Raw genomic sequence first — 22,757 nt, forward strand, 5'->3', positions numbered from 1 at the left:
GAGACACTGTCCTCTGAGCCCATTCTGATACGTTTTTGGTCAGAGACCTAACGAGCTGACAGCCAGAGGTTCAGTTTGCTTTCATCTGATCTGAACAACCAGAACACATTTTCTTGCAGGAGCATTTATTAAAGATGGGAATTTCCAGTGAACAGTGGAAGCTCAGAGAGAAAAATCAAGTTTGCATCACTCAGCTCTGTGAAGTGCCACGCTAATCCAATCGGGCACAAACCAGCACAGCAAGTGCTGTCTTACACATCCAACTGCAAAATCATTCAATCACTATCAGCTGCTTCCACTGCTAAATGGGCAACAACCCAATGCTATCTGGGGAGCAAGCAAAGGAAGAAAGCATGAGGAAAAAAGTCTATGCACAGCCTGGAGCAGGGACATCTCCAACCAGACCAGGTTGCTCAGAACCACATCCAGCCTGGCCTGCAATGTCTCCAGGGATGGGGCAGCCACCACCTCTCTGGACAACCTGTGCCAGGATTTTACCACCCTCACTCTACAAAGTCTCTTCCTCACGTCCAGACTCAATCTCCCTCTTTTAGTTTAAACCCATCACCCCTCATCCTGCTGCAACAGCCCCTGCTGGAAAGTCTCTCCCCATCTTTCTTATCTAGAACTCGGTAACATTTGGGTTATGGGCTTCCAGAGCTGCCACCAGGACAACAGTTACTGCACTAATAATAATGGTTAAAACCAGAAAAAAACTAGAGAAAACCATCGGGAAAAGTCCCACTGAGATTTACCATTGCTGGGAATAGTTCCTGGTAGGGCCCTGATGTTCTGAAACCTCTGCAACAGTTTAAACATACACTAAAACCTCCCCAAGGAAGGCAGGCACCTTGAGCTCACCCTGTTGCCCTGGTACCTCGGGTGGGACCTCACCACGGGGGGGACACTGAACACAGGCGTTTGGAGTGAGCCGAACGGTGCCACCACCTCGACCCGATGGGCAGGTTTAAGCTGGGTTAAAGTTTCTTGTCTAACTTTGTTTCAAAAAGAGGTGAAATTGGCACAGGTAAGACATGGGGAAGGAGCAGATGTTGCACCGCTGCGGCTACAGCTCGCCCCGGAAGGAGCCGAGCTATCTCAGTAACCACAGAATAGAAAAGTTAGGCTGAAGCCTGCCTAGAAACCTGCCTAGTAACAGTGATAAATTAAGTGCATCTACTTATGGTATCTGTATGCTGCAGCCTTCCAGGAGTACTTAGGTGAGGGAGGCAGCACAGGGCCTCGGTCCCAGCACAGGGCTCCCCACTCACCAAGCTCACCCCGGCAGAGAGGCGTCACTGCAGACACCGCCAGCCCCCTCTCGCAGCACGGTACCTGCAGCATGTGCAGAGCATACTGCTGAGAGGTGGCCGAGTGAGCTAACACTGACCGCTAACAGCTGCTAGTCCTTCCTCACGCTTGAACCTCCCTGGGATTTCAGCACTGTGCTTCCCCCCGTCTGTAGAATTACACTCATTACGTATTTCTTTCACACACTATTTGCATTTAATTCTGCTTTAATTCTGCTGCTGCAGTCTATAATTAATATTTTCAGTAAAGCGCTTTCAAAATCCCTCCTTTGCCATGCTCTGCTCTTATTGTTCCCAGCTCAGGCCTGCGTTCCCAGTGTTTTTACCATCTCAGCCCCATGTATCTGGTGAGGCATCTGCCCAACACACAACGAGAACTCCTTTGCATACCCTTGAGATTCAGGCCTTGTTTCTGTCTTTGACTGATGTCAAGTCTTAGAGCCATTTGTTGAAGAGTAAAACCCAATCTCTCCACCAGAGGCATTCCCCCCCCGCCCCAAGAATGTCAATACCTGTCAAACACCTGAGAGCTCGATCCTGTGCGTGCTGCAGGGAAAACCAACATCTTTTTGCCTCTGTCACATTCTAACTGCTTCCGGGACGGAGCAAAACAGGGAGGGTGGACGCCAAGGTCTCTGAACTCACAGAATCGCCCTCCTTCTCTCCCCGAGGTCTGGCACCAAGCTGCCAACGAGAGTGATGTGAGCACCAGTTTACTTCTCTTTCCTCATTACCCAGCCTCCTATTGCTTCGTTTTTCTGACTGGCCTCTGGATACAAGATTGTGCCCTGAGAAAGGCCGAAAGCCCTAAAGCCAGGCTGGCCTCTCTCAGGGGCTCTTTGCTCCTCTTGCACTTGAGGAAACAAGGCAGAGGCTGCGTCCCACCGGCTGAGGCATCCCTGCTGAAACGCTCTCTCTCTACGAGCGCTACCAGCGCCACGGCCACTGGGTGTCAGCAGCAGCGCTTGGACGCTTTGGAGGATGGAGGCAGGTGCAGCATCCCCCTGCGAGAGCTCGGCATCCAGTGCATGGAAACGACAGAGGGGCCCGTGGCGCTCTCCGTGCCGGATGAGGTCCGTTCTCTTTGCGCTGCTAAGACAAGTGCCACCCCTTTGCTCCATCGCTCAGTGATGGGCTCGTTGCTGGGTCACATCACCCCTCGTGGCACCGTGCCTACGGCCCCAGCACTGCTGCACTGACCAGAGCTGTGCTCCCCACGGCATGGCAGCAAACCCAGCCCTGCCCCTGCCCTCGCTCCCATGCTTGTGCCATAGAGCACCTATAGAAATACCCCATCAGCTCCAATGGGGGGCTCAGCCAAGTGCAGATGTGCCCTGCTGCATGTCCCTGCCTCACTGGCACCAGCTCCTGCATCCCCAAACCACTGTGGGTCTCAGAACCCACCCTGGAGCCTCCACAGGCCTCAGCACCCATCCCTAAGGCACTGCAGCTATAGGGAGAATCACAGACTGGTTTGTGTTGGAATGGACCTTAAAGCTTCTTTGGGGACCCTGTGCCAGCATCTCACCACCCTCACAGGGAAGAACTTGTGCCTTAATGTCTAATCAAAACCTCCCACTTCAGTTTAAAACCGTTCCCCCTTGTCCTGTCCCTACATAGAGTAGCAGCACCTACACAGAGTCGATACCTAGGTCTTGAAAGGATGCAGTGACACAACCCTTCTGGTTTCAGCTACCAGCTGCTGAGGCCTTGAGAGTGCAGTAACTGATGATATAATCCAGAATCTAAAGAGCACCAAGGGCCACAGCAGGTTTGCAGCCCCAGCCCTGTGTGGCAGGGTACATTAGGAAGTGCTGTCAAGCTCTTTATGTCTATGTAGAAGCTGATTTTTCTCAGGATGGTGTGTGCTTCTCATAGCTTCAAGGCAAACAAGTGCAGCTGATGCATGTGCTTAACCAAACAATTTGAGGCAACATATTGTGGCTGAGCTGTCTGAACAGCTGAAACGGCTCCGCAGACTGTGCCCAGATCCTCTTCTCAGGGTATGGAGACATAAACCAACCACTGAGAAGCGACAGCCACAACAAGGCTTGCACCAGAACTGAGCATCCGCACCCCTGCCATCCTGGGCTGCTTCCTCGTGTACTGGATGCTCCTCCAGAGGCACCATGGGACTGATCTGCAGCCCAGACCCCCCCCGTGTGCTGGGTGCACCCCAGAGCGTGAGCAGCAGCTCAGGGAGGGGATCCTGCCCCTCTGCTGTGTTCCGGGGAGACCCCCACTGCAGTCCTGATCCAGCTCCATGGCCTCCTCTGGCCTCGCTCTGACAGCTCCACATCCCTCTTGTGCTGCTGCCCCACGGCTGGATCAGGGCTGCAGGGGGCCTCCCCAGAGCACAGCAGAGGGGCAGGATCCCCTCCCTGAGCTGCTGCTCATGCTCCTTTTGATGCAGAAGAAATCGGAGACAACAGATGAAGTTTCCCATCCTATCTCTGGGTACCCAAGCATCCTTTGTACCCTTACAGGGTCTGGTCACAGAACCATGGCTCCCCAGGGAGCTTGAGAGAGCCACCGTGCCACTGAGAGGTCCTCATCTGATGCATAAAGCCCAGGAGAAGACGGTCCTTGACTTTCATCTGATGATCTTCCAGCTTTTAACTGTTGAACTGGAAATATGTCCCAGCCTTTGGGACTCTCAGATTGATCTGAGCTGTTTGCTGCCCGCAAGTTTGTGCCCATGCTGCCGATTTAGTTAGGAACACACTGAGAAAACAATAACCTTGCTGCCTGCCAGCTGGGCTGAGTCCACTCTGAACAACAGAAGAGCTTAAAAGGCCAACACCACAATTTATTTTACTGAAGAAACCCCTGAAGTTCTTGGCCGCACAGCTGGAAACACAATGACAAAGAAAAGCATTGAAGAAGTCAAGCACTGCAAGCACAGAGCAGGCTCTCAGCCCTTAAAGCTGCTCACCAGTGTTCCTACAACTGCTCCAGCTAATGGCAGCCCTAGGGGACATTACCTCAACGCTGTGGCTTTCCAAAGGAGCATGAGGCTGGCTCCAGGAATACTCAGCATCCATGGAAGTGCTGCTGTGGGTACACAAAACTCCCTTACGTGACTGCATGCAGTCAGGCTTGGTCGACTCTGGATCCTCTTGCGCATGGCTGTGACACCTCACTGCACACAACCTGGGGCTGGCTGGGGGCTGGAACACACAACCCCTTGGCTTCATGCTGTCCCGCCTGCGGGACACGCGCTGCCTTGGCACGTCCTCGCCTGCCTGCCTCCAGAACCGTGCTGGTTCTCGTGGCTGTGCTGGACTTGGAAGGGCCAGAGCACAGAAACAGCTTCTCGCTTCAGGACGTGTGCGCTGGCCACGCTCTGGGACACGTCCCTGGGCAGGGCAGAGGTGCTGCCTGCAGGCAGGCTGGGCCCGGCCGCCCCGTTCCACCTCTGCATGAGTGCAAGAGCTGAGCCCTCAGGAAGCTTTCTGGTTGCTGTTACTGCTGCCCCAGCAGAGAGCACAGTCCCAGACCGGCAAGAGCCACGTGCGAGAAACCTGCTTCTAATTTTGAGTTTATTTCTGTCCCTTTTTCTGTGCCAGTGTTTTCCTGTAGCCTACGCAGCTCCTCTCCCTCCCCAGTCAGAACAAGCATTCCCTTGATGGCATCCTGATGGAGAGCTTTCTTCACTCATCTTTGCCTGAAACAAGCCAAGCATTCTATTCTCTTCCCATTAAAAGGGCTCTCTACGGCCCTGCCTGGACTTGTACCCCCTCATCGTGCCTATTCCCATGGCTGCTGCTCAGTCCTGTCTATGTTTGAAAGCAAAAGTGCCAACAAACCGTAACAAAGCGCAGCAGGCAATCACATTCATTCACCTCCAGGAGAAAAGATCTGGCTAAGGAAAACCACCATTTGCTCACCATGGTTTGCTGCATGGAGTCAGTAACGCATCCCAGCACCCGCAGGACAGCCTGGTAGAGGATGCAGGCAGTCTCCTCTTCAGCAACACGCAGGAAAGGTGCAGGATAGACCAAATGCCTGTAATCTGAGGGTTAGCACAGCTGAAACCTCTGCAGAGCATCTGCACTTACCTATTGCTTTGAGCAGCATCATGATCTTTGGGAAGTGTGGGCTCCACAGGGAGCACTGAAGTCTTCCTACCCAGAAAGCCACAGAAGAGCTGTTGTAGCCTTCAGATGCCTTCGCTGAGCATCCGCCTGTTCCTCTGCAGGAGGAGACACCAGCATCAGCAGCGCACATCAATGTGAAACAGCCCTAAGCAGGCAGTGGTCTAACAGGCACCAGCCTCCAGCTCGACTGCAGTGTGTCACAGTGTAAATAACTCCGAGTGCCACAATTAGATCCTATTAACAACACACTGGGTAATTAGCTGTATTTTAATTAAACATTAAGGCATCCAATTTGTTGAACTAATTACGATTCAAGCACAGGAAAGTTGAGGAGAGTGGATTTCCCTTGCCCCTGTGGGATGCTGCATGATTCATTTCTCGTCACCTAAGTGCTGGTAGACACTGCAGTGACAAAGCAGCAGCAGCATCCCAGGGATCTGTTGGGTGAACTGTAGTTATAGGCTAAGAGATCCTTCATTTTTTTGGGAAGCAGACCGGGGGCACCATTCATGGGAGATGTTAAGACACAACAAGGATTCACAGAGCCATGGAATGGTTTGTGTTGAAGGGACCTTAAAGATCCTCCAGTTCCAACCCCTGCCACTGGCAGAGACACCTTCCACTAGAGCAGCTTGCTCCAAGCCCGTGTCCAACCTGGCCTTGAACACTGCCAGGGATGGGGCAGCCACAGGGCTGGAATTGGATGAGCTTTAAGGTCCCTTCCAACCCAAACCAGGCTGGGGTTCTATGAAAATCACCCACCTGAAGACTTTCCATCCCCGTGTTGTTCTGGGCTTGCAGCATCCCTGCACAGCCCAGAGGGAATGACACATCGCAGAGATGTTTGTTGACTCCTGACAGCTTCAGAGCACAAGTTTCAGTGTGGGTAAAAGCGAGCAAGTGGAAGACCTGAGACTTAAAGAAAAATGAGTTAAAAACAACTTCAAACTGAAACAAGTCAAAGCATTTTTTGGCTCGTGCGCCCCCAGCAGTACATTATCACCAGAGCAGCCCACATTTCGCAGTGACACCTACGGCTGCGTTCCACCTCCCATCACAGGATTCCTCCCTGGCTGTTCAGCTAGTCACAAGCTTTCAAGGGAAGACTGAAGCACAACGACACCTCTTGCTGCTCTCTGGGGGCTCTGGGATGCGCATGTTCATACGTGCAGATGTATGTGTACATGTACCCACCTCTGCTCTTCTACTGCTCCAGCCCAAGGCTTGGTCATCTTTGGGGGCTTTTTCCCAGAAAAAAAGCTTCTGATGCCTTTTCTGCCCCAGCCTGAAACAGAGACAAAGACAAGTGCAGCTCTTGGCTGGGCATGCAGCTACCCTAATGATACTGGGACCCAGGGAGGAAACCCATCCAAGAGACATCTGCATCTTTATCGCATGCCGGATGCTGCTTTGGAATGCCAGATTAGCCTGATCTGTCTGCAAGAACAGCAGACACTCTTCATTAGTAGCTCAAAGCTAAACAATATTTTTGAAGACCTGCTTGTGGTTTGCTTTTTTCCATTATTTTCTTCCTTTGGAATTTGGGTCTCCCTCTCCAGGGCCCTCATGGCTCCAGCACATCACACGACTGCAGCCAGGCTGATGACTTGGAAGGGAAGAGCACTGGCCATGCTGCACGTCAGTGCTGAACCTCTTTGTAGGGCTGCCCAGGAGAAAGGCACGAATGGGTGACAAGAGAAAGGCACCAACCACACTGTCCACGCTGACTACTCACACATCCCCTAACATGAGCATCTTTAATTTATCACTCAAATAAAAACTATTGCTGACTCACGGGTCGTTAAAACAAGGAGAGCCATGCTGAGGTGGGATGCCTTGAAGATCCTCATCACTGGCTCTTCCCATGTGCCACATCCTCTGGGTAGCAGCTTGCATCTTCAGCAAGCACAAGACTGAAGGAGCAGGCCCTTGTCCTCAAAGGACAGCCTCTGAGGTCCTTGGAGATCTCCAAAGTCACCATGGTTGTCTCCATGGAGGCCACACTCCAGACTTGGCTGTGTGGAGCAGCTCATCACAGATTTAGATGAGCCAGCTCAGGCCTGGAAGCCAGGTGGCTGAGCCAGAGCAAACGTGGCAGCAATGTGAGGAAGGCTGCGAGCCCCTACAGCTCAGGAGGGGCCAGTGCACGGGCTGGTTCATAGCATCACCCCTAGTAGCCTCCTCAGTGCAAATCAAAGAGAGTGGTCTGTTCGCTGGGTCAGACCCTCCATGTGCATGCTCCATCTCTTGGGCAGCCTGCCCATGCATGTCCCATCTGGTTAGGGAAGCAAAGCACTCAACACGCTGCAGCCTACGGCACCATTTCCACTTGATGGGCCCAACCTCAAAACCAAGCACCACCACCCACTGCTTGTAAGACAAACCCATACCTGAGCCGAGGCTTGAAGACTCACACAAGGCTTCCAGTGGGTACTCCCACAGCCACCAGGCAGCCCCAGGGCAGGACTTCTTGAGGCACCACCACAGTTAATGGCTACAGCTCAGCAGAGCAAAGCTGCTGAGGAACAACCTGACTTTGGGTGAGTTGCAGAGAACTAAATCCATTCTTCAGACTGAGGTAACGTTTAAACTCTAATTTTTAACAGCTATTCCTGGAGGGAGGGAGGGAGGAAGGAGAAAAGGGGAAAGCGTTTATCACCATCTCTGCACTTGTAACCAGTCTGAAGCGCTGGTATCTGCTGATGCTCATTTCTGTGATTAAGCAGCTAAGGGCCATACTTCAGTTGTGGGAGGAGAAATGAAAGTTATCCTCAGGCTTATCCTCATTTTTTGTTGCTGTTTTGGTTTTGGCTCACAACATTTTTCAATCAGGAAAGATTTAAGTGGGGACGGATGAAAGGCAAAGAGGGCACATTCATTCCTCTGTGCTCTGACAGACCATGAAAGGAAAATTAAGAGCGATTAAACCAACAAACTTTCTTTAATAAATTAATAGCAGCATCACAAAACCCTGATGTGAATGACCCAAAGGAAGCTGGGTAAGTGACAGTGTCTGACCATTCACCCGCTGGCTGGGAGCGGGCGCAGGCGCTGTAAGGCAGTCCCCCTGGCTGTGGATCTGGACAAGTGATGGACATCAGAATGGGCTGACACATTTACACTTCTGGTGCTGAGGTTTTAAAAACATTTATAAAAATTCTGTAAATTCTCTGTTCAGTTCCCATTATTTACATCCAAATACAGCAGGTTCCCTTTTCCCCCATACAACAGAACCGGCAAGGACAAGATGTGAAGGCTGCTATGCAAAGACAACACCTGTGTGTGGACTTATACCGAGTCTGAGGATGCTATGGAAAAGGAACTATTCACACATGACCTATTGACACATGTGCTAGAAGCAACTGGAATTCAACTTATTGCTAAATGCCTTCAGAATCTGCGGTTGTCTTTTAAATATATATATATGTATATATATGTACACCCTCACACATACATATACACACACATATACATGTTTGGAACAGATGTGCTATGAGTTCACCCAAGGCAAAAAAAAAGAACTTAAAAAGCAATGTGATCTTTCTGATCTTTTCTGTGCAGAGCACGGAAGAGCAGCCCCTGGAGGAACAAGTTTGTGCCTGTGGCCAGTCCTTTTCCTGCTGGTTACCAGACCTTTTTGGAGAGGCAAGTGGATTCCCAAGCATTCAAGCCCAGGGCAGCAGCAGCAGACTGACACATGGTGCATCTGCTGCCTTCTGCAAGCTGTAAGCTTTGCACTCGCCGGTCTTCATGGAAGTACTATGGATTTTTCCCAGGAAGGACTGAGGGAGAAGAGAGGATTATCAGCATATTAAGCTGGGAGCAGCCCAGTAGCAGATGTAACCTGCCAGTTGTGTTCCAGCAGCTGCCTCAGCAAGGTCGCTGCTGTACACAGCAATAGCACAAAGTTGTGCTGAAGCACTGGCAGAATTTTCCATTCCTTTTACAGGTTAATTTTGGTGGGATGAACGCAGCAAACGTGGGGTACAAGGAGTTCATGCTGGTAAAATGCAATTTATCCATGCCTAGTGTAAGCTCTTCTCTTCCAAGGGTTTTCATAGTCAGAGGCTGTCAGCGATGCTAAAGGCATCTGTGTTACATGAGCGCTGCAGCATTTGTGTAGTAGTTAATGGAGATATAAAAAACTTATGGGTTGGCATTAGGCAACACTCTGCACAAGGAAAATTGCATGAGAGGCATCACCCCAGAGGCACACTGCCAGAAAGACACAATGCCCTGGGAGGGTTTTCTACACAAGGTAAAATTAATTCAAATGATACGTGGTGTGAATTAAAAGCATTAAATCCCAACGCGGATGCTTTCATTAAGATGTAAGTGGTTAACATGATCTACTATAATTTACTTTGGGAGTCAAATGGAATAAATCAAGTTTAAAAGTTAATCCAGAGTAATCTTCCATGTAGACTGGCTCCAGGTCTGCTTCCTTCCTGTCCCTGGGCATCATTTGCTTGTGAACCATGTCACCAGCAAACTATTCCAGTCACATCCTCTGCCCAGCCCCTGCTGAGACAGGAGAAATGAGCAGGGACCCTCGTTCATGCCTCTCTCCCAGCATCGCTCAGGTAGGCACATCCTGCACCTCACAGCCCGACCCCGACCAGCTCCACGTGTGCAGCAGCTTCTGCTCTACACCCAAAGCAGTTTTACCACCAGTACTGCAAGACTCATGATGCTGAAAAATCAAAGCAAACGCTAAAGAAGCTAAGGAACAAACAGATGCAAGGACCGAGAAGACAAGAGCTCTGCCAAAGCCAGAGTGCTCTTCTCCAGGTCAAACAAACCCTGATCATCCAAGCAATCTGTGCCATCCGCACTGAGCACATCTTGCTCTATCCCAGAGCTGATGATTAGCTGTAAGACCAAAGGAAGGCTTTTTATAAATCTAGGGCCCTCCATCTCTGAAATGCCTGAAGCACATAACTGGGGCTCGCTCTGTTTCTCGTGCTGCTCCTCCAAGTGTGCAAGTGACCCCAGTCAGGATCGCAAACCCACACCAGAACTTCATTCCCCGCCTCCCTTAGGGGAGCCGGAGCCTCCTGGGGAACTGAAAGAAAACAGCAGGATGGGAGGGGGTGTCAAAACCCAACAGAGGTCCCTTGCAGGGCAGGACTGCCCCAGTACGGCAGCAAGCCACTACCCGTAACAGGACGAGTCTGCCCACTGCCTGCACAGCCCCTATGCTTCCATATGTCTCTCTGCCAGGTTTCTGTACAGTCTTTACACGGCACAAGTAGGGGTGAGGATTTAAAGTATATATTTACTGTCAACTTGAAAAAGAAAGTTCTACTGACCAAGTCTAATAGCATGTATTTGATATATAACTATTAACGTGCCATTCTGGACTCCAGCAAATGCCACCTGAGATAAATATTCAGCATTTTTGTTCATGCACTGGAAGAAGAATTCAAACATTTTGTCCATGACATATGCAAAGTAACTAAGAGTTCTGATCTAGTATTAACAGTAAATATAGAACCTTAAACTTCACTGCATTTATACTAATATATATGATCTTAAGTACTGGACTGGAAAGACAACTCCTTTTTCTTTAAAAAAAAAAAGCTTTGTTCAGAATGCAATATTTACATGGTCCTTTGACCAACACTTACATTTTTATACAATATACTTTGGCTACGGATAACCCGCAGCAAAAGGCTGTGTGAGCACCTTTACACACAGCTCACTCTTTCACTTATAACATTACAGCTGTTTATGGACAGCTCTGAAGTCCCTGGTTGCATTTCCAGGCCCTCCTCAGCATCATCTAGTACCATGCTATTGAGTTCGTTGCCATTTCGATAACTAGTTAAAGTCAGATCTTTGCCATATAAAGCTGTTGAAGCCACATTCAGACACTGATTCTGCCGCAGGGCTGACTTTTTACTGGTCTTGTAGAGGCAGCGGATGTAATTGGAAAAAGCCCTGCGGTACGTCTTGTTGAAGAGTGTGTATACTAGGGGATTGACCCCAGAGCACACATACCCCACCCAAACAAACACATCAAGGAGTTCACTCAGCAGGTCTCTGTCGCAGGCTTCCTTGCAAAGGACAGACATGACGTTAGTGATGAAAAACGGGCACCACATGATAAGGAACAAAAAGAAGACGATGCCCAGGACCTTGGAGGCTCTTCGCTCATTGTTGATGGACTGCATAGTTCCTTTCCGAAAGAGCACTGCCTCCTTACTTACAGGAGAGTTCAAGTGAGATGCCCCCTCGTGATTGTGAAGCATCGAAATGTTCTCTGCGTTGTTTTCCTTCTTGAGGCAGTTTACGCTGCTCCTCCTCTGCTTGGGCACCTCTCCGCACATGAACACCGTTGCCTGTCTCTGCAGCACCTGGACAGTCAGGCAGTACGTGATCACCATGATGATGAGAGGGATGAAGAACGCCATGAAGGATCCAATGAGGACAAAGTTCTCGTCATTGAGGACACAGGTCCCATTTACGAACACCCTGGAGTCATCCTGCAAACCAATGACTGGAATGGGCATAGATATCCCTAGAAGAAAGAGACCAAAACAAGAGACTGTTACCTGGACGGACAGGGCCCCAAAGAGGCAGCAGAAATGATGTGGGTCCTGCATGCATTTAGCCCACTGCCTCAACCTGTCCCAAAGAGAAGCTACTAGTCCCACATGGAAGGGAAAACCTCATGTACCAGCTCCTGGGAATGCAGCTCCAGGACACGAACACCCTCTACTGGGATCAACTGCAGCTTTGCTGTGCTCCGCAGCTGGCATAGTGAATGCAGCATCTCTCCTTTATCAAGTCCTTTTCCAGCATTAATTGCAGTCATTACCCTGCTCTGTTCCAGCTGGCCACTCCATGCCTGCCAGATTGGGGAGGTTTTGAAATCATTGACATAGGGTGGATAACAGCAAATTTGAAAGAGGAAAAAATACCAAAATGCAGAAGAACCCCAGCTATTGAGGTTTAGGAGCAAGTTTCTTAAAGAAATTAAAATAAACCTGATAGAAACATGGCCACTTCTGCCAGGGCATCACAGACACATGGAAAAAAAGCTCCTGGCTTCCTGGGTCCTTATGCACTGATGATCTAGGCTCAGGCAGGCAGAGGTCCCTGCAAGCTCTGCCTGCCCAGGCATTTCATCCACGAGCAGCGTGAAACTGAGAGGTACCACAGACACAGCTTGAATTCTTAGAGGCAATTACACAGCTGAAGGAAAAGGCTGCAGAGTACATCTGCCTGATTCCTATCCCCCTATCTCGAATAGAGGGCCAAGAACTGGGATGGGCAAAGTGAGAGTAGAAGGGGTGCAACTAAAACGGTTACAGAGTGACTTGATGGTCTGAAATCAGAACCCCAGTGATAAACCCTCTGGCTGAAAAGGAAGGAAACTTTAAATGCCTCGATTACAACAACTAGAGCACAGCTTCCACCTGCTCCTAAGCACTAAACAGTCTAATAAGCCTTGGGAATCACTGCACTTGCCAAGGCAGTTTCCCGTACATTCTGGTGGCACAGCGCTTCTTAGTCATGGACTTCATCGCAGACAAATGCGACTAAGAACATGTTGGATCCCTTTTCCTCTCCAGCATCACCCAGCACAGTTTGTTTGTCCAGGATTTCAGGACATCAGGAGTCCTGGATGGAGGGCCTCTGACTATGTGTCTGTGCCATTTGGCACATGGGCAGAGCAGACAGCATGTCAAGCCCGGAGCATGACTGCCCAGGACTGCACATAGCTGCCTGCACCCACGGCTAGCCAGTGACTTGTCCCTCACAGAGTGAAGGAATGAAAGCATTTTGAATACCCCTAATTCAGATGCATTTACTTACTGTCCTCCAACACTCTTTTCCTCTAAAGAATACATAGCTATACTCTTGTTCTATTCTACCTTGTGAAAGTCATCCTCAATTTACTGCGGGGACAGGAAGAAGAGATGCCAGAGTACCGGATCTCCCTCTGCCCTGGCTCAGTCCCAGACAATGGCAGACCCGAGACCTTCCAAACAGATCTGTCTAGACACAGCCAAATCCGGCAAAAGCAACAACATATTTTGGAATACCACAACCTATGCGTACGGGTGAACATGGTGGGCCAGGTCTAGTGACACTGTCGTGGGTTTATCTAGCCCTGTCTCATGTCTTTGGTGGGTACCAGACGTTTAGGGCCATGGTAGAGGATGGGGCAGTCGTCAGCATTACAGCTTAGACAATTGCACAGCAAGAAGCTGCGTCCACACCTCATTTGTAAAACAACCTTTGAGAGAGCTGTTTTCTGTGGATCCTTGACTTCATTCATAACCCCACTGTGCTCAGCAGCATCCGGCTCCACGGCCTGTTTGCCTTGTGAGCAAAGTATTTCTTGTTCATCTCACATTTGCTGTCTGATAATTTCCTTTGACTCCCCTCACTTCCTCTACTGTGAGAAACAGTGAATAATCACTCTCCGGTCTCCTTTTCCACCTTCGCAGTGATTTTATAGACCTTCATCATCCCTGCTGTCTGACATCTCTTTTGGAGCTGAGGAATGCTGCTCTATTTACTCGCTCTCCTCATGCCAAACTCATTCTGTGCATTTGATGCTCTATTTCTTTCCAAATTCCTCTCTGTCCTTGTACAGAAGCAAACAGACCCACACATCCCAGCAGCCAGAGCAGCACAAGGTCCTTTGTGCTGCCCTTCCTACCCTCTGACCACCCGGCTGCCCGTGAGCTTTCACTCCATGGGCACAGCTGCGGGGCTGGCCATGTCCTTCCTTAGCTTCTTCACCCAAGCAATAACCGATGCTGAGACCGCTGTTGTGTTTGGATTGCTTTTTCTGGGGGTTGCTGGGAACAGCACAGGTCCTATAACGAATCCTGTGGGACTCTGTATTTCTAAATAGAAAGAATCATATGTCAAAGAGATTAACCAGGGCGTTCTTCCATTCCAGCTAAGTGTCCTCCAGGATTCTGAGGAAATACATCTGCAATTGCTCATTACCATAAAATGACAAATTGCCAGTAATCTAGTGACGGAATGTCTTCTGACAAATAATGATTCTAAATGCCTTCTGTGGTCATAGGATGTGTTTCTTAGCTCAAGTGATAATTCCAGGATTTTCCCTCTGCGTGCTAATGCTTATCAGCTTAACCTTGGCAAGGCAGTTGCCTCCTTTCTGATACATTAACCCCTGTGCCAAATCCCTGTGACTGCAAGAACCTTCATCCCATCAAGCCATTGACTCTTTATCGTTAAAGACATCTTTGTACTGCCTTGGCTCCATCAAACCCCAGGCATTCGGGAAGTGGTGGCAGGTGCACAGAGCAGTCTTCTTGCAAAGAAAGCTGAATTAGGCCGATGGTATTACACTGGGATTGTATTTCCATGGACCGTTTTATGCTTTAGAGCCATCTATAACATATATCCTTTGACATAAAACTCCAAAATGAATAAAGGGTCGTTCATGAAGTAGTCATTATTGGATTTAGTATTATTGCTTTAGCCAAGGGAAAAGAGATGAGGTTTCAGGACATCTTCATGGTCACACACATAAAGCACTTTTGGGAAGAATAACCTAGTTCTGGGGTATGATGAATACACAAACCAAGAGCACTGCCAGCAGCCTACAGCTCTGCATGAGCATGACATACCTCAGCACTGATGGCAGGTAGCTGCTGTAATGGAAAAGTGACCTCTACCTCTCTCGTAATAAAGTGGGATTTCAAACTGAGAACGCACAGAAGAGAGAGAGCACCAGGTCTTTGCTCCCTCCTCCAGCCCAGGAAAATTCCAGCACTAACAGCAGTAGGAAGAAAGATGCCCTTGGAGGAGCTGCCAACACAGAGTCAGTGAGCTGCTAGCTCACCTAGAGCACTGCTCAATGGGGAGCATTGCTCTCATCTCAAATGCTTTCTTCTGCCTCACACTTCTCCTCTGCAACTCATTCTTCGTGATTTATCACTCACCCATTTCACAGTCCAGCCCTGGAGGGAGCTATGTCTGTTACACACCTTCGGCAATGGGGACTACCTCTACACCACCCCAGGAATGAGAAGTGAAGTGTGGAAGGCCCCAGACACCCCACGGGGACTTCCTTCATGGGGGATTACTGCAACACTGCTACTGCCACACGCCTCAATGTACAAATACCTGCTGCAGACACAGCTCATGCCCTGCCTGTGATGTCAATCGTGTTGCCCTAATCAGTGCATGCTGTGCTTATCGTGGTGCCCGGCCACGGGTAAGCATGAATGGCTGCTTTACTTGAGTTCAGCTCTTTGAATGAGTTATGGAGAAGGCATTCAACTCCACTTGAGCCAAGCAACCCACTGTACTAACACTGCGCTTGTCACTGCTCAAAACAGAACTCAGGTACTGAGCTGAGATGTTCAGCCTCAGAGGTGTCTCCCAGTTGTGCCAAATGACCCTTTCAAACCAAGGGGGCAGAGAATTCCCACAGAGGGGGGTTTGTTCCAAAGACTTCCAAGACAAAAGTGTTGTGAGCTGATTGCACATCACTCTCTGCTCTTCAGAGCAAACCTGATCACCTTGGTTGATGCTTGAGCAGTGCCCAGAGGAACTGCCTTTGCCCCAGGAAGAAGAGACAAGCAGCCACCACCGGACAGAAAGACAGGGACCAGGTCCCTGCTAGACTCAACACTGGGAGCTCTGTGCACCCTTCTGCCAGGCAGCAGCTTGGGCAGAACATCCCTTTTCACCACAGCAGTTCACAAGGGAGAAGATGAATATGAATTCTTCTCCCCTCCTTTAGCTTCTGTCTGACAGAGCAGCAGGAAGCAAGTCAGAGAGATATCCTTCCAGATTACAAATCCAATTACAGCTGTTATCCTATCTGCTCCTTGTCAGCTTTAAAGATGTTCTTAAGCCAGCAGAATGGTTCGCCAAATGGGGCTGAGATGATGCTGCGGACACAGAGAAACAGATGCTCTTCACAGACTCTCAATTAATAAAACAAAACCCAAATGACTGCAAATACAGCTTTGTAAAACATTCACTTGCTTGCTCCAGAGAAAGAGCTGGCTAAAAAGTCCAAATTGTCATTTACAGAGTTTAGATTGGATGAAAACCAGTAATGTTTTTGTGTTTAATCTCTTGTTTTCTTCAGTGAAAGCCCATAGACTGCTAGGAATTACTGGAAAGATGGAGCCTTTCATGATTATTTCCACTGCAAAAGGAAGTAATTTCCATTCTTTCTCACAACATTCTTATAAAAGAGGTTATTTTATTTCCTCCATGACAACCACTTTGCTAAAAACCAGAGGTCTGCATATGGATTTATTCTGTCTTTCCACACGTGGGATTCTCAGGGCTGAACACAAGAGGGACTGTATTTTGCTGCAGGTACGTGAGCTTGGGAATACCGGGACCACCTCCCCTAGTGTCTGGATTCAAAGCCTGCTGTGGTCCTTGGCAAAGGCTCTGCTGACGGACCGCAGTGTTTACATCCAGATCTTTAACCTCAGATTTACTATTATACAAAATAGACGTGGGTTGCGACTTTGAGACATTCACCTGAACGTTAGCAGCTGCTGTAACTGTGCATTAGCACAAGGTCTGAGAGAGGAAATAGGAACTGACTCCCCTAATCCTCTCTGAAAAGGGAAAACTAACCCAAACCTGCTTGGTTTGTCAGCAGAAGCATCTCACAGAGTGCCTGCAGGTTTCTCTGATGATAACAAACAAACGCAAGAAGTAAACCCCAACAGACAGCGGCCTCCTTACCATGAAAGCAGCAGAGCTCTTCAGAGGCAGGCTGAAGAACGTGGGCATTTGAAGTGTTCAAACCCTCAACGTTCCATTTATTCCCTGTATGCCAGCAGCCTAATGGCAGTGATTTCATGTGCTAATACAACAACCATGCACCTTCAGGGCTGCATTAGGTCTATTTTTATCTAACTGTTCTAATAAAACAACAGTGCCGGCCTTGTATTGGTTTAAAGGCAGACATAAAAGGGAGCTGAACTTTGACGGATCTCCCTGCCCCGCAACGAGCACAACTGCAAACAGCTAAATGTAATTACTGGCTGTGCCTGCACGAGGGGCTGACCTTTACTTAAACCTTGCGAGAGCGCTGAGCAGGCTGAGCCCCGATGGGAAATCAGCAAATGCCAGTGAAAGACAGAAGAAATAAATGATATTCCCCCCTGCCCTCGCATTTTGCTAACTCACTTCTGCTTTGCTCAGCCGTGCGTTTCCAGCAGTGCTTCTGAACAAAGGCGATGGGGCTCCTGCTCACAGCGTACCCGGTGCCAGGGCTGGGCTTCCCCAAGCCTGTGCTGATGATGCTCAGTACCAGTGACCTCAGACAGGAGATCCCGGCATCTCGCTTGCCCCTGGGACCAGATGGGGCTGTCCATTCACCTTGTGTGAAAACACTGCGCACGTTATCACCATCTGCTGCTGTCCCAGGCAGAACCCTTCACTGGCGCCTGATGACAAACCCAAACTGATCCAGCTACTTTGCCTGAAATCCCAAGGTAGCTCCCATGCTACAAGCTCAGCTTGTTACCAACTGCTGTGATCTCCCTCACCCTGGTAACTCCTGCTGAGGGGCTAGGGAGAACCATCACAGCATGATGGAATCAACCGGGCTGGGAAAGCCCTTCAAGCTCCTCCAGTCCAACCGTTCCCAGCACTGCCAAGGCCACCCCTAATCCATGGCACTGAGGCCTCGTCTCCACGAGGTGTGAACACTCGCAGGGACGGTGACTGCAGCCCTGCCCTGGGCAGCCTGTTCCAATGCCTGAGCACCCTCTGGGGAAGGAGATGCCCCTCTCAGGGCACATGAGTAAACCCACAGCCTGAGGGAGGCTACGTGAGTTAACTCCATCCCCCTTCACCTCCGTGCACCAGCTCCTCTTAGCCTGTAAGAAGGCTACAATTCCTTTTAGTATCAGTGGTGTCACTCCAAGCGTGTTCCCCAAACCGAGTATCCTTTCCCACTAGGATTATCCTGAGTGAGACAGGGGAAGGCTTAACTGATACCTGGAGGCTCTTCAAGGACGTCATTAGGACAGCTTGCAGGCATGGGGCTGCTCAGCCTATGTGAGAGAGGAACAGCAGCAAACCCCTGTTAGACATAAGATCACTTGATCTGTGATGAGCACTTACTGATCCTTGCAACACGTGTCTTTCGGACTTCCATAAATAGATCTCCTCAATAAAACGATGTAGTATGAAAGTTCAATGTGGATGTAAAATTCCTCTTTAAAGTTTAATATCTACCTTAAATCAAAATGATAATGTTATTAGAGGGCCAGGGAGAGGATGAAAAGAAAAAACCTCCCATTTTAGCACAGCACATATCATCATATTACCAGAGTTCAACAGAGCAATTCCTTTGTCTGGTTACTTGCTCTGTTTTCAAACAAAAAAGGGGTCTCCTTATGGCACTGATACAATCACCAGAAGTTGAAGGATGGCCCTGTCTCAGGCACTTACCAAGTGAATGGAACCGACACTGTTACTAAGGATGCAAAGCTGTGAGCTGGGAAATTGGCAGCATGTGTCATTCCGGCGCTCTCTAGCAAATTACCAAATCTTGGGCTTTCTGGGAAGCAGAGGAAAACCCCTTTTGTGCCAGCAGGCTGCAGTGCAGGTCACCAGAGCTTCAGGATTCAAGGGCTTCACTTGTATTCCCATCGGAAGCAACACGAGCGCACCCTTCCACATCACCGACGTCCCGTCAGTCACATTTCCAAAGTGAAGTGGTCATTCTCTTACATTGCTGTCACCCAGTTAACACCTTCCCCTGTGTTACACAGTGTGCATGAGAGTTTGACCAGCTCCTCATCACTCCTGCTGGGAGCTGCTCAGGGATCTCCTTGCTTGGCCAGGGTGCCCCCAAGCCACCTTCCTCACAGAGGGATGGATACAGGCAGTGCGGTGGGATGGTCAGCATCACGTATCACACGTGAACATCTCTGCACTCCAAGCTGTGCAAAGCCTGAAGTCTTGAAACAACACCGATTTCTGCCAGCTCGTATCTCCCACTGATTTTCACTTTCAGTCGTGTTGCATTGCCAGCCTCAGTACAGCGCTATCTATCACAAGCCTCACAGTTACAAGCCCAGCACTTCACAGCCCCCACTTTAACTGAACACAGGAAAACCTTGCTCAGGCCACGTTTGCTAAGCACAGGACAACTGGCAGTGATGGACCTGAATCTAGAACAGAGAGGACTTTGGAAAGACCCATTCATAAAGTAATTGTCAACAGACGGGAGGGCTCTGTTATGTTCCCCTGCTTAAAAACCTAATCATAGGTTTAGGCTTGTGCAACCTGCCAAATTTATAGCTCAGTGAGCAAAGAACCTCTATTATATAGTTTGCTGTCAGCATTAACATTCCAGGAAAAGAGAACGCAAAAGCGACTAAATTAAGATAAATTACATGCTTTTTACTTCCTTTTTTAAATTCTGCTTCAGGAACCGAATTCAGAATTCTTTACATGGGGTGCATTGAAGTTTCTTCATTCCAGCTGAAGTAGGATTTAGGAAATGCAAACTGAGCAGCCTGCACTTCAGTTTTGCTCTGAATTTGGTATTTGATCATGCAGAGGAATGTACAAATCTTTTGTGATATTTAATACTGAAGGATGGAATTTAACTTGTTCCATCCTCTGGAAAATTGTGCGGGGTTTCACTGGGTCCACCTGGAAAGCTGTGTCCAGCTCTTGGGCAACAGCACAAGAGGGACGTGGAGCTGTTGGAGTGAGCCCAGGGGAGGTCAGAGAGCTGCTGCGAGGGCTGGAGCAGCTCTGCTCTGGAGCCAGGCTGAGAGAGCTGGGCTGGGGCAGCCTGGAGAAGAGAAGGCTCCTTAAAGGGAGACCTTAGAGCAGCTCCAGTGCCTGAAGGGGCTGCAGGAAAGCTGGAGAGGGGCTTGGGACAAGGGATGGAGGGACAGGGCAAGGGGAATGGCTTTAACCTGCCCGAGGGGAGACTGAGATGAGCTCTTAGGCAGAAGCTCTTCCCTGTGAGGGTGGTGCTGAGGCGCTGGCACAGGGTGCCCAGAGAAGCTGTGGCTGCCCCATCCCTGGCAGTGTTCAAGGCCAGGTTGGACACAGGGGCTTGGAGCAAGCTGCTCCAGTGGAAGGTGTTCCTGCCCGTGGCAGGGGTTGGAGGTGGGGGAGTTTTAAGGTCCCTCCAACACAAACCATTCCATGATTCTACGATTCTATGAAATCTCTGTAAGACTGCACTTTATTCAGGCAAAAAAAGGCAATATGACAGAGGGAAGCGGTCAGACACTTCTGACCCTGCCTCAAAGATCTCTTTTATAAAGAGCACTGAAAGAATTCCCCCCAAAAATTCCTTTCCTTCACATAATTCCTGACATTACAGAAACCTCTGGCTATCATTTTGCCTTTCTTCCCTCATTTTACTGCTGCTTTATTTATCACTTTTTATCGGAGTGATACAAAAGTGCCTTCTTTTATGTCTACTCCTCATTTACTATGACTTCAGGTTTGCCAGCTCAGTACTAGCAGCAATCCTGCTGTGGCAGAGTGTAACACAAGCTCCAAAGCCTGCACAGGAGCAGTAAATCCCTCTCTGTTACCCTGCCTTCATTCTGCACCACTTCACTTGAACCACTGCCACAATCTGAGCGAGTTTATCGGCAGCAACTGCACTGTAGATGTCATTTGTACCGGCTGGGTTTTCCTTCCATAGGCTTTGCTACTGCTACTTTCTGCTTTAGTTACTTAGCAGTTTTATGATACCATTTGTCTGTCTTATTGGCATATTGCTATGAACACAGCAGCAATGCTTCAGCATCAGAAGTGGTGGGGTTCTGAAAAATGACTGCTGCTTCTTTTGGTCGCTGACCAGCTGCAATGAAAGACTTGTGTTTCCCAGCAATCATCTCTTACATTCAGGCATGCAGGCCAGGTAAATTAATTTGAGTCTCCTCTTAAAAACCCTAAATGAAAATTGGAGGAACACTATCATTCATTACGACACGGTGAAGATCATGAGCCGCATTGCTTACCTATGGATATGGTCCAAACTGCAGCAATTTTCATAATAGCCTTGGTGCGGGAATTGAAGCGGCTGTGCTCAATGGGATTGCGTATTGCTACATACCGATCAAGAGAGATGGCACAGAGATGCATAATAGATGCAGTTGAAAAGAGCACATCTAGGGAAATCCATATAGGGCACAACTGTTTAGGCAAAGGCCAAGCATAATCTGAAACATAGAGAGAAAAGAAATGAAAGGAAAAAAAAGGAAAGGAAATAATCTGGGAAGCCAGGCCATCATTTCTGAGAAACCTGCGGGGTATTTTAACCCTACGAGACCAGCAAGGGGCACGTGCATGAGGAGGGGACAAGGAAACCTCTCGCAGGGCCTCTCTCCAGGCAGCCCCTGGCTCCCGACACTCCGTAAACCCATACCCAGTTCCCCCACATCTGTTTTCCACGAGCAGTAGCTAAAGGCAAGCGAACATTAATTTGGCAGTGCCTCCAAGGGACCGTTCTAACTCCGCTCCCCTCTTCATCTCTCAGCCACATCTGCACAAAATCAAATGTTACATTAATTTACATTACCTCACCACAGCCTTAGAATGGCTCGCACAGTGCTACGTGGCATTAGCTTCCCCCAGAGCCTTGCTAAAGCTTTCCTGATACATACCTCTCAGTTCCTGTCTGCTGAGGAGCAAGGCAGCAGCCAGGTTTTTCTAACAACTAGCTAAATGACAGTACTTTACCTTAAATATTCCCCCTAGGCAGTGTGCCTTAATAACAGAGGAATAGCTGCCTCCTTACAGAGCAGCTGGGACTGAGCGCCTGAAATCTGGAAACTGCTTTGAACGCAGGCAGAGCTGAGTGTTATCCTTTACAGAAACAAGTGTGCCAGCAAACTGAACAGACCAGATAGCCACCTCTGCCAGCAGCTGGCACGCAGCTCATTTGGGTGCCTTCGTTCATCATTACTCAGTTTACTCAGAGCTGAAGTACAGCTGGAGAATAAAAGTGACCCAGAAAAAACCTCCAGGGGCACTGGTATTTAAATCAAAGCACAGAGAAAATTGATTTGTGAATGATACTCCCATGTTAATGCTCAGAGTGGGCTGTGTGAGATCAATAACACGTCCTGCCAAGCTCTAACGCACTTATCAAAACAAATCAACAGTATCTATAGCGGCTGAAAGCATGAGAGGTTTCATGACAGTTGAATACTGAGATATTCTTGTGTCTTCATTCCAAACATGGGTATCTAAAGCAATCTCAAAGTTCACCCCAAGGATCAGAAACATCACTCTGCAGAATCAATGTCATACTAAGCACAAGGCAGCTCCATCCTACTGCTCGCGAGTGGAAAGGGAGAAATGTTAGTCTCAGAAAGCACAT

The 22,757-nt window shown here is 49.0% G+C and overlaps 1 protein-coding gene and 1 long non-coding RNA gene across 4 annotated transcripts in view; both read right to left on the reverse strand.

Moving 5' to 3' along the window:
- Window positions 1–6,119: 6,119 nt before the first annotated feature.
- LOC130596903 (uncharacterized) lies at window positions 6,120–8,430 on the reverse strand. The gene is made up of 3 exons (XR_008971635.1): window positions 7,801–8,430; window positions 6,446–6,695; window positions 6,120–6,325 (listed from the first exon to the last, which is right to left on the reverse strand). It is a non-coding gene; the product is annotated as an uncharacterized LOC130596903 (long non-coding RNA).
- A 2,238-nt stretch (window positions 8,431–10,668) lies between these two features.
- HTR2C (5-hydroxytryptamine receptor 2C) overlaps window positions 10,669–22,757 on the reverse strand; it is a 186,919-nt gene continuing 174,830 nt past the window's right edge. For 2 of the 3 annotated variants that reach the window (XM_057404965.1, XM_057404966.1), the window contains exons 3-4: window positions 21,394–21,594; window positions 10,669–11,933 (exon numbers count right to left, since the gene is read on the reverse strand). In XM_057404965.1, coding sequence (XP_057260948.1) covers window positions 11,101–11,933; window positions 21,394–21,594 — 1,034 coding nt within the window. In that variant the 3' untranslated portion in view covers window positions 10,669–11,100. The remainder of the gene's footprint in view (window positions 11,934–21,393; window positions 21,595–22,757) is intronic. The other variant, XM_057404967.1, reaches the window with a different exon arrangement.

This window comes from Pezoporus wallicus, unplaced genomic scaffold (assembly GCF_028554395.1).
Source record: "Pezoporus wallicus isolate ANWC-B61680 ecotype Strahan unplaced genomic scaffold, APGP_CSIRO_Pwel_v1 contig_6217, whole genome shotgun sequence".
Classification (NCBI taxonomy): Eukaryota; Metazoa; Chordata; class Aves; order Psittaciformes; family Psittacidae; genus Pezoporus; species Pezoporus wallicus.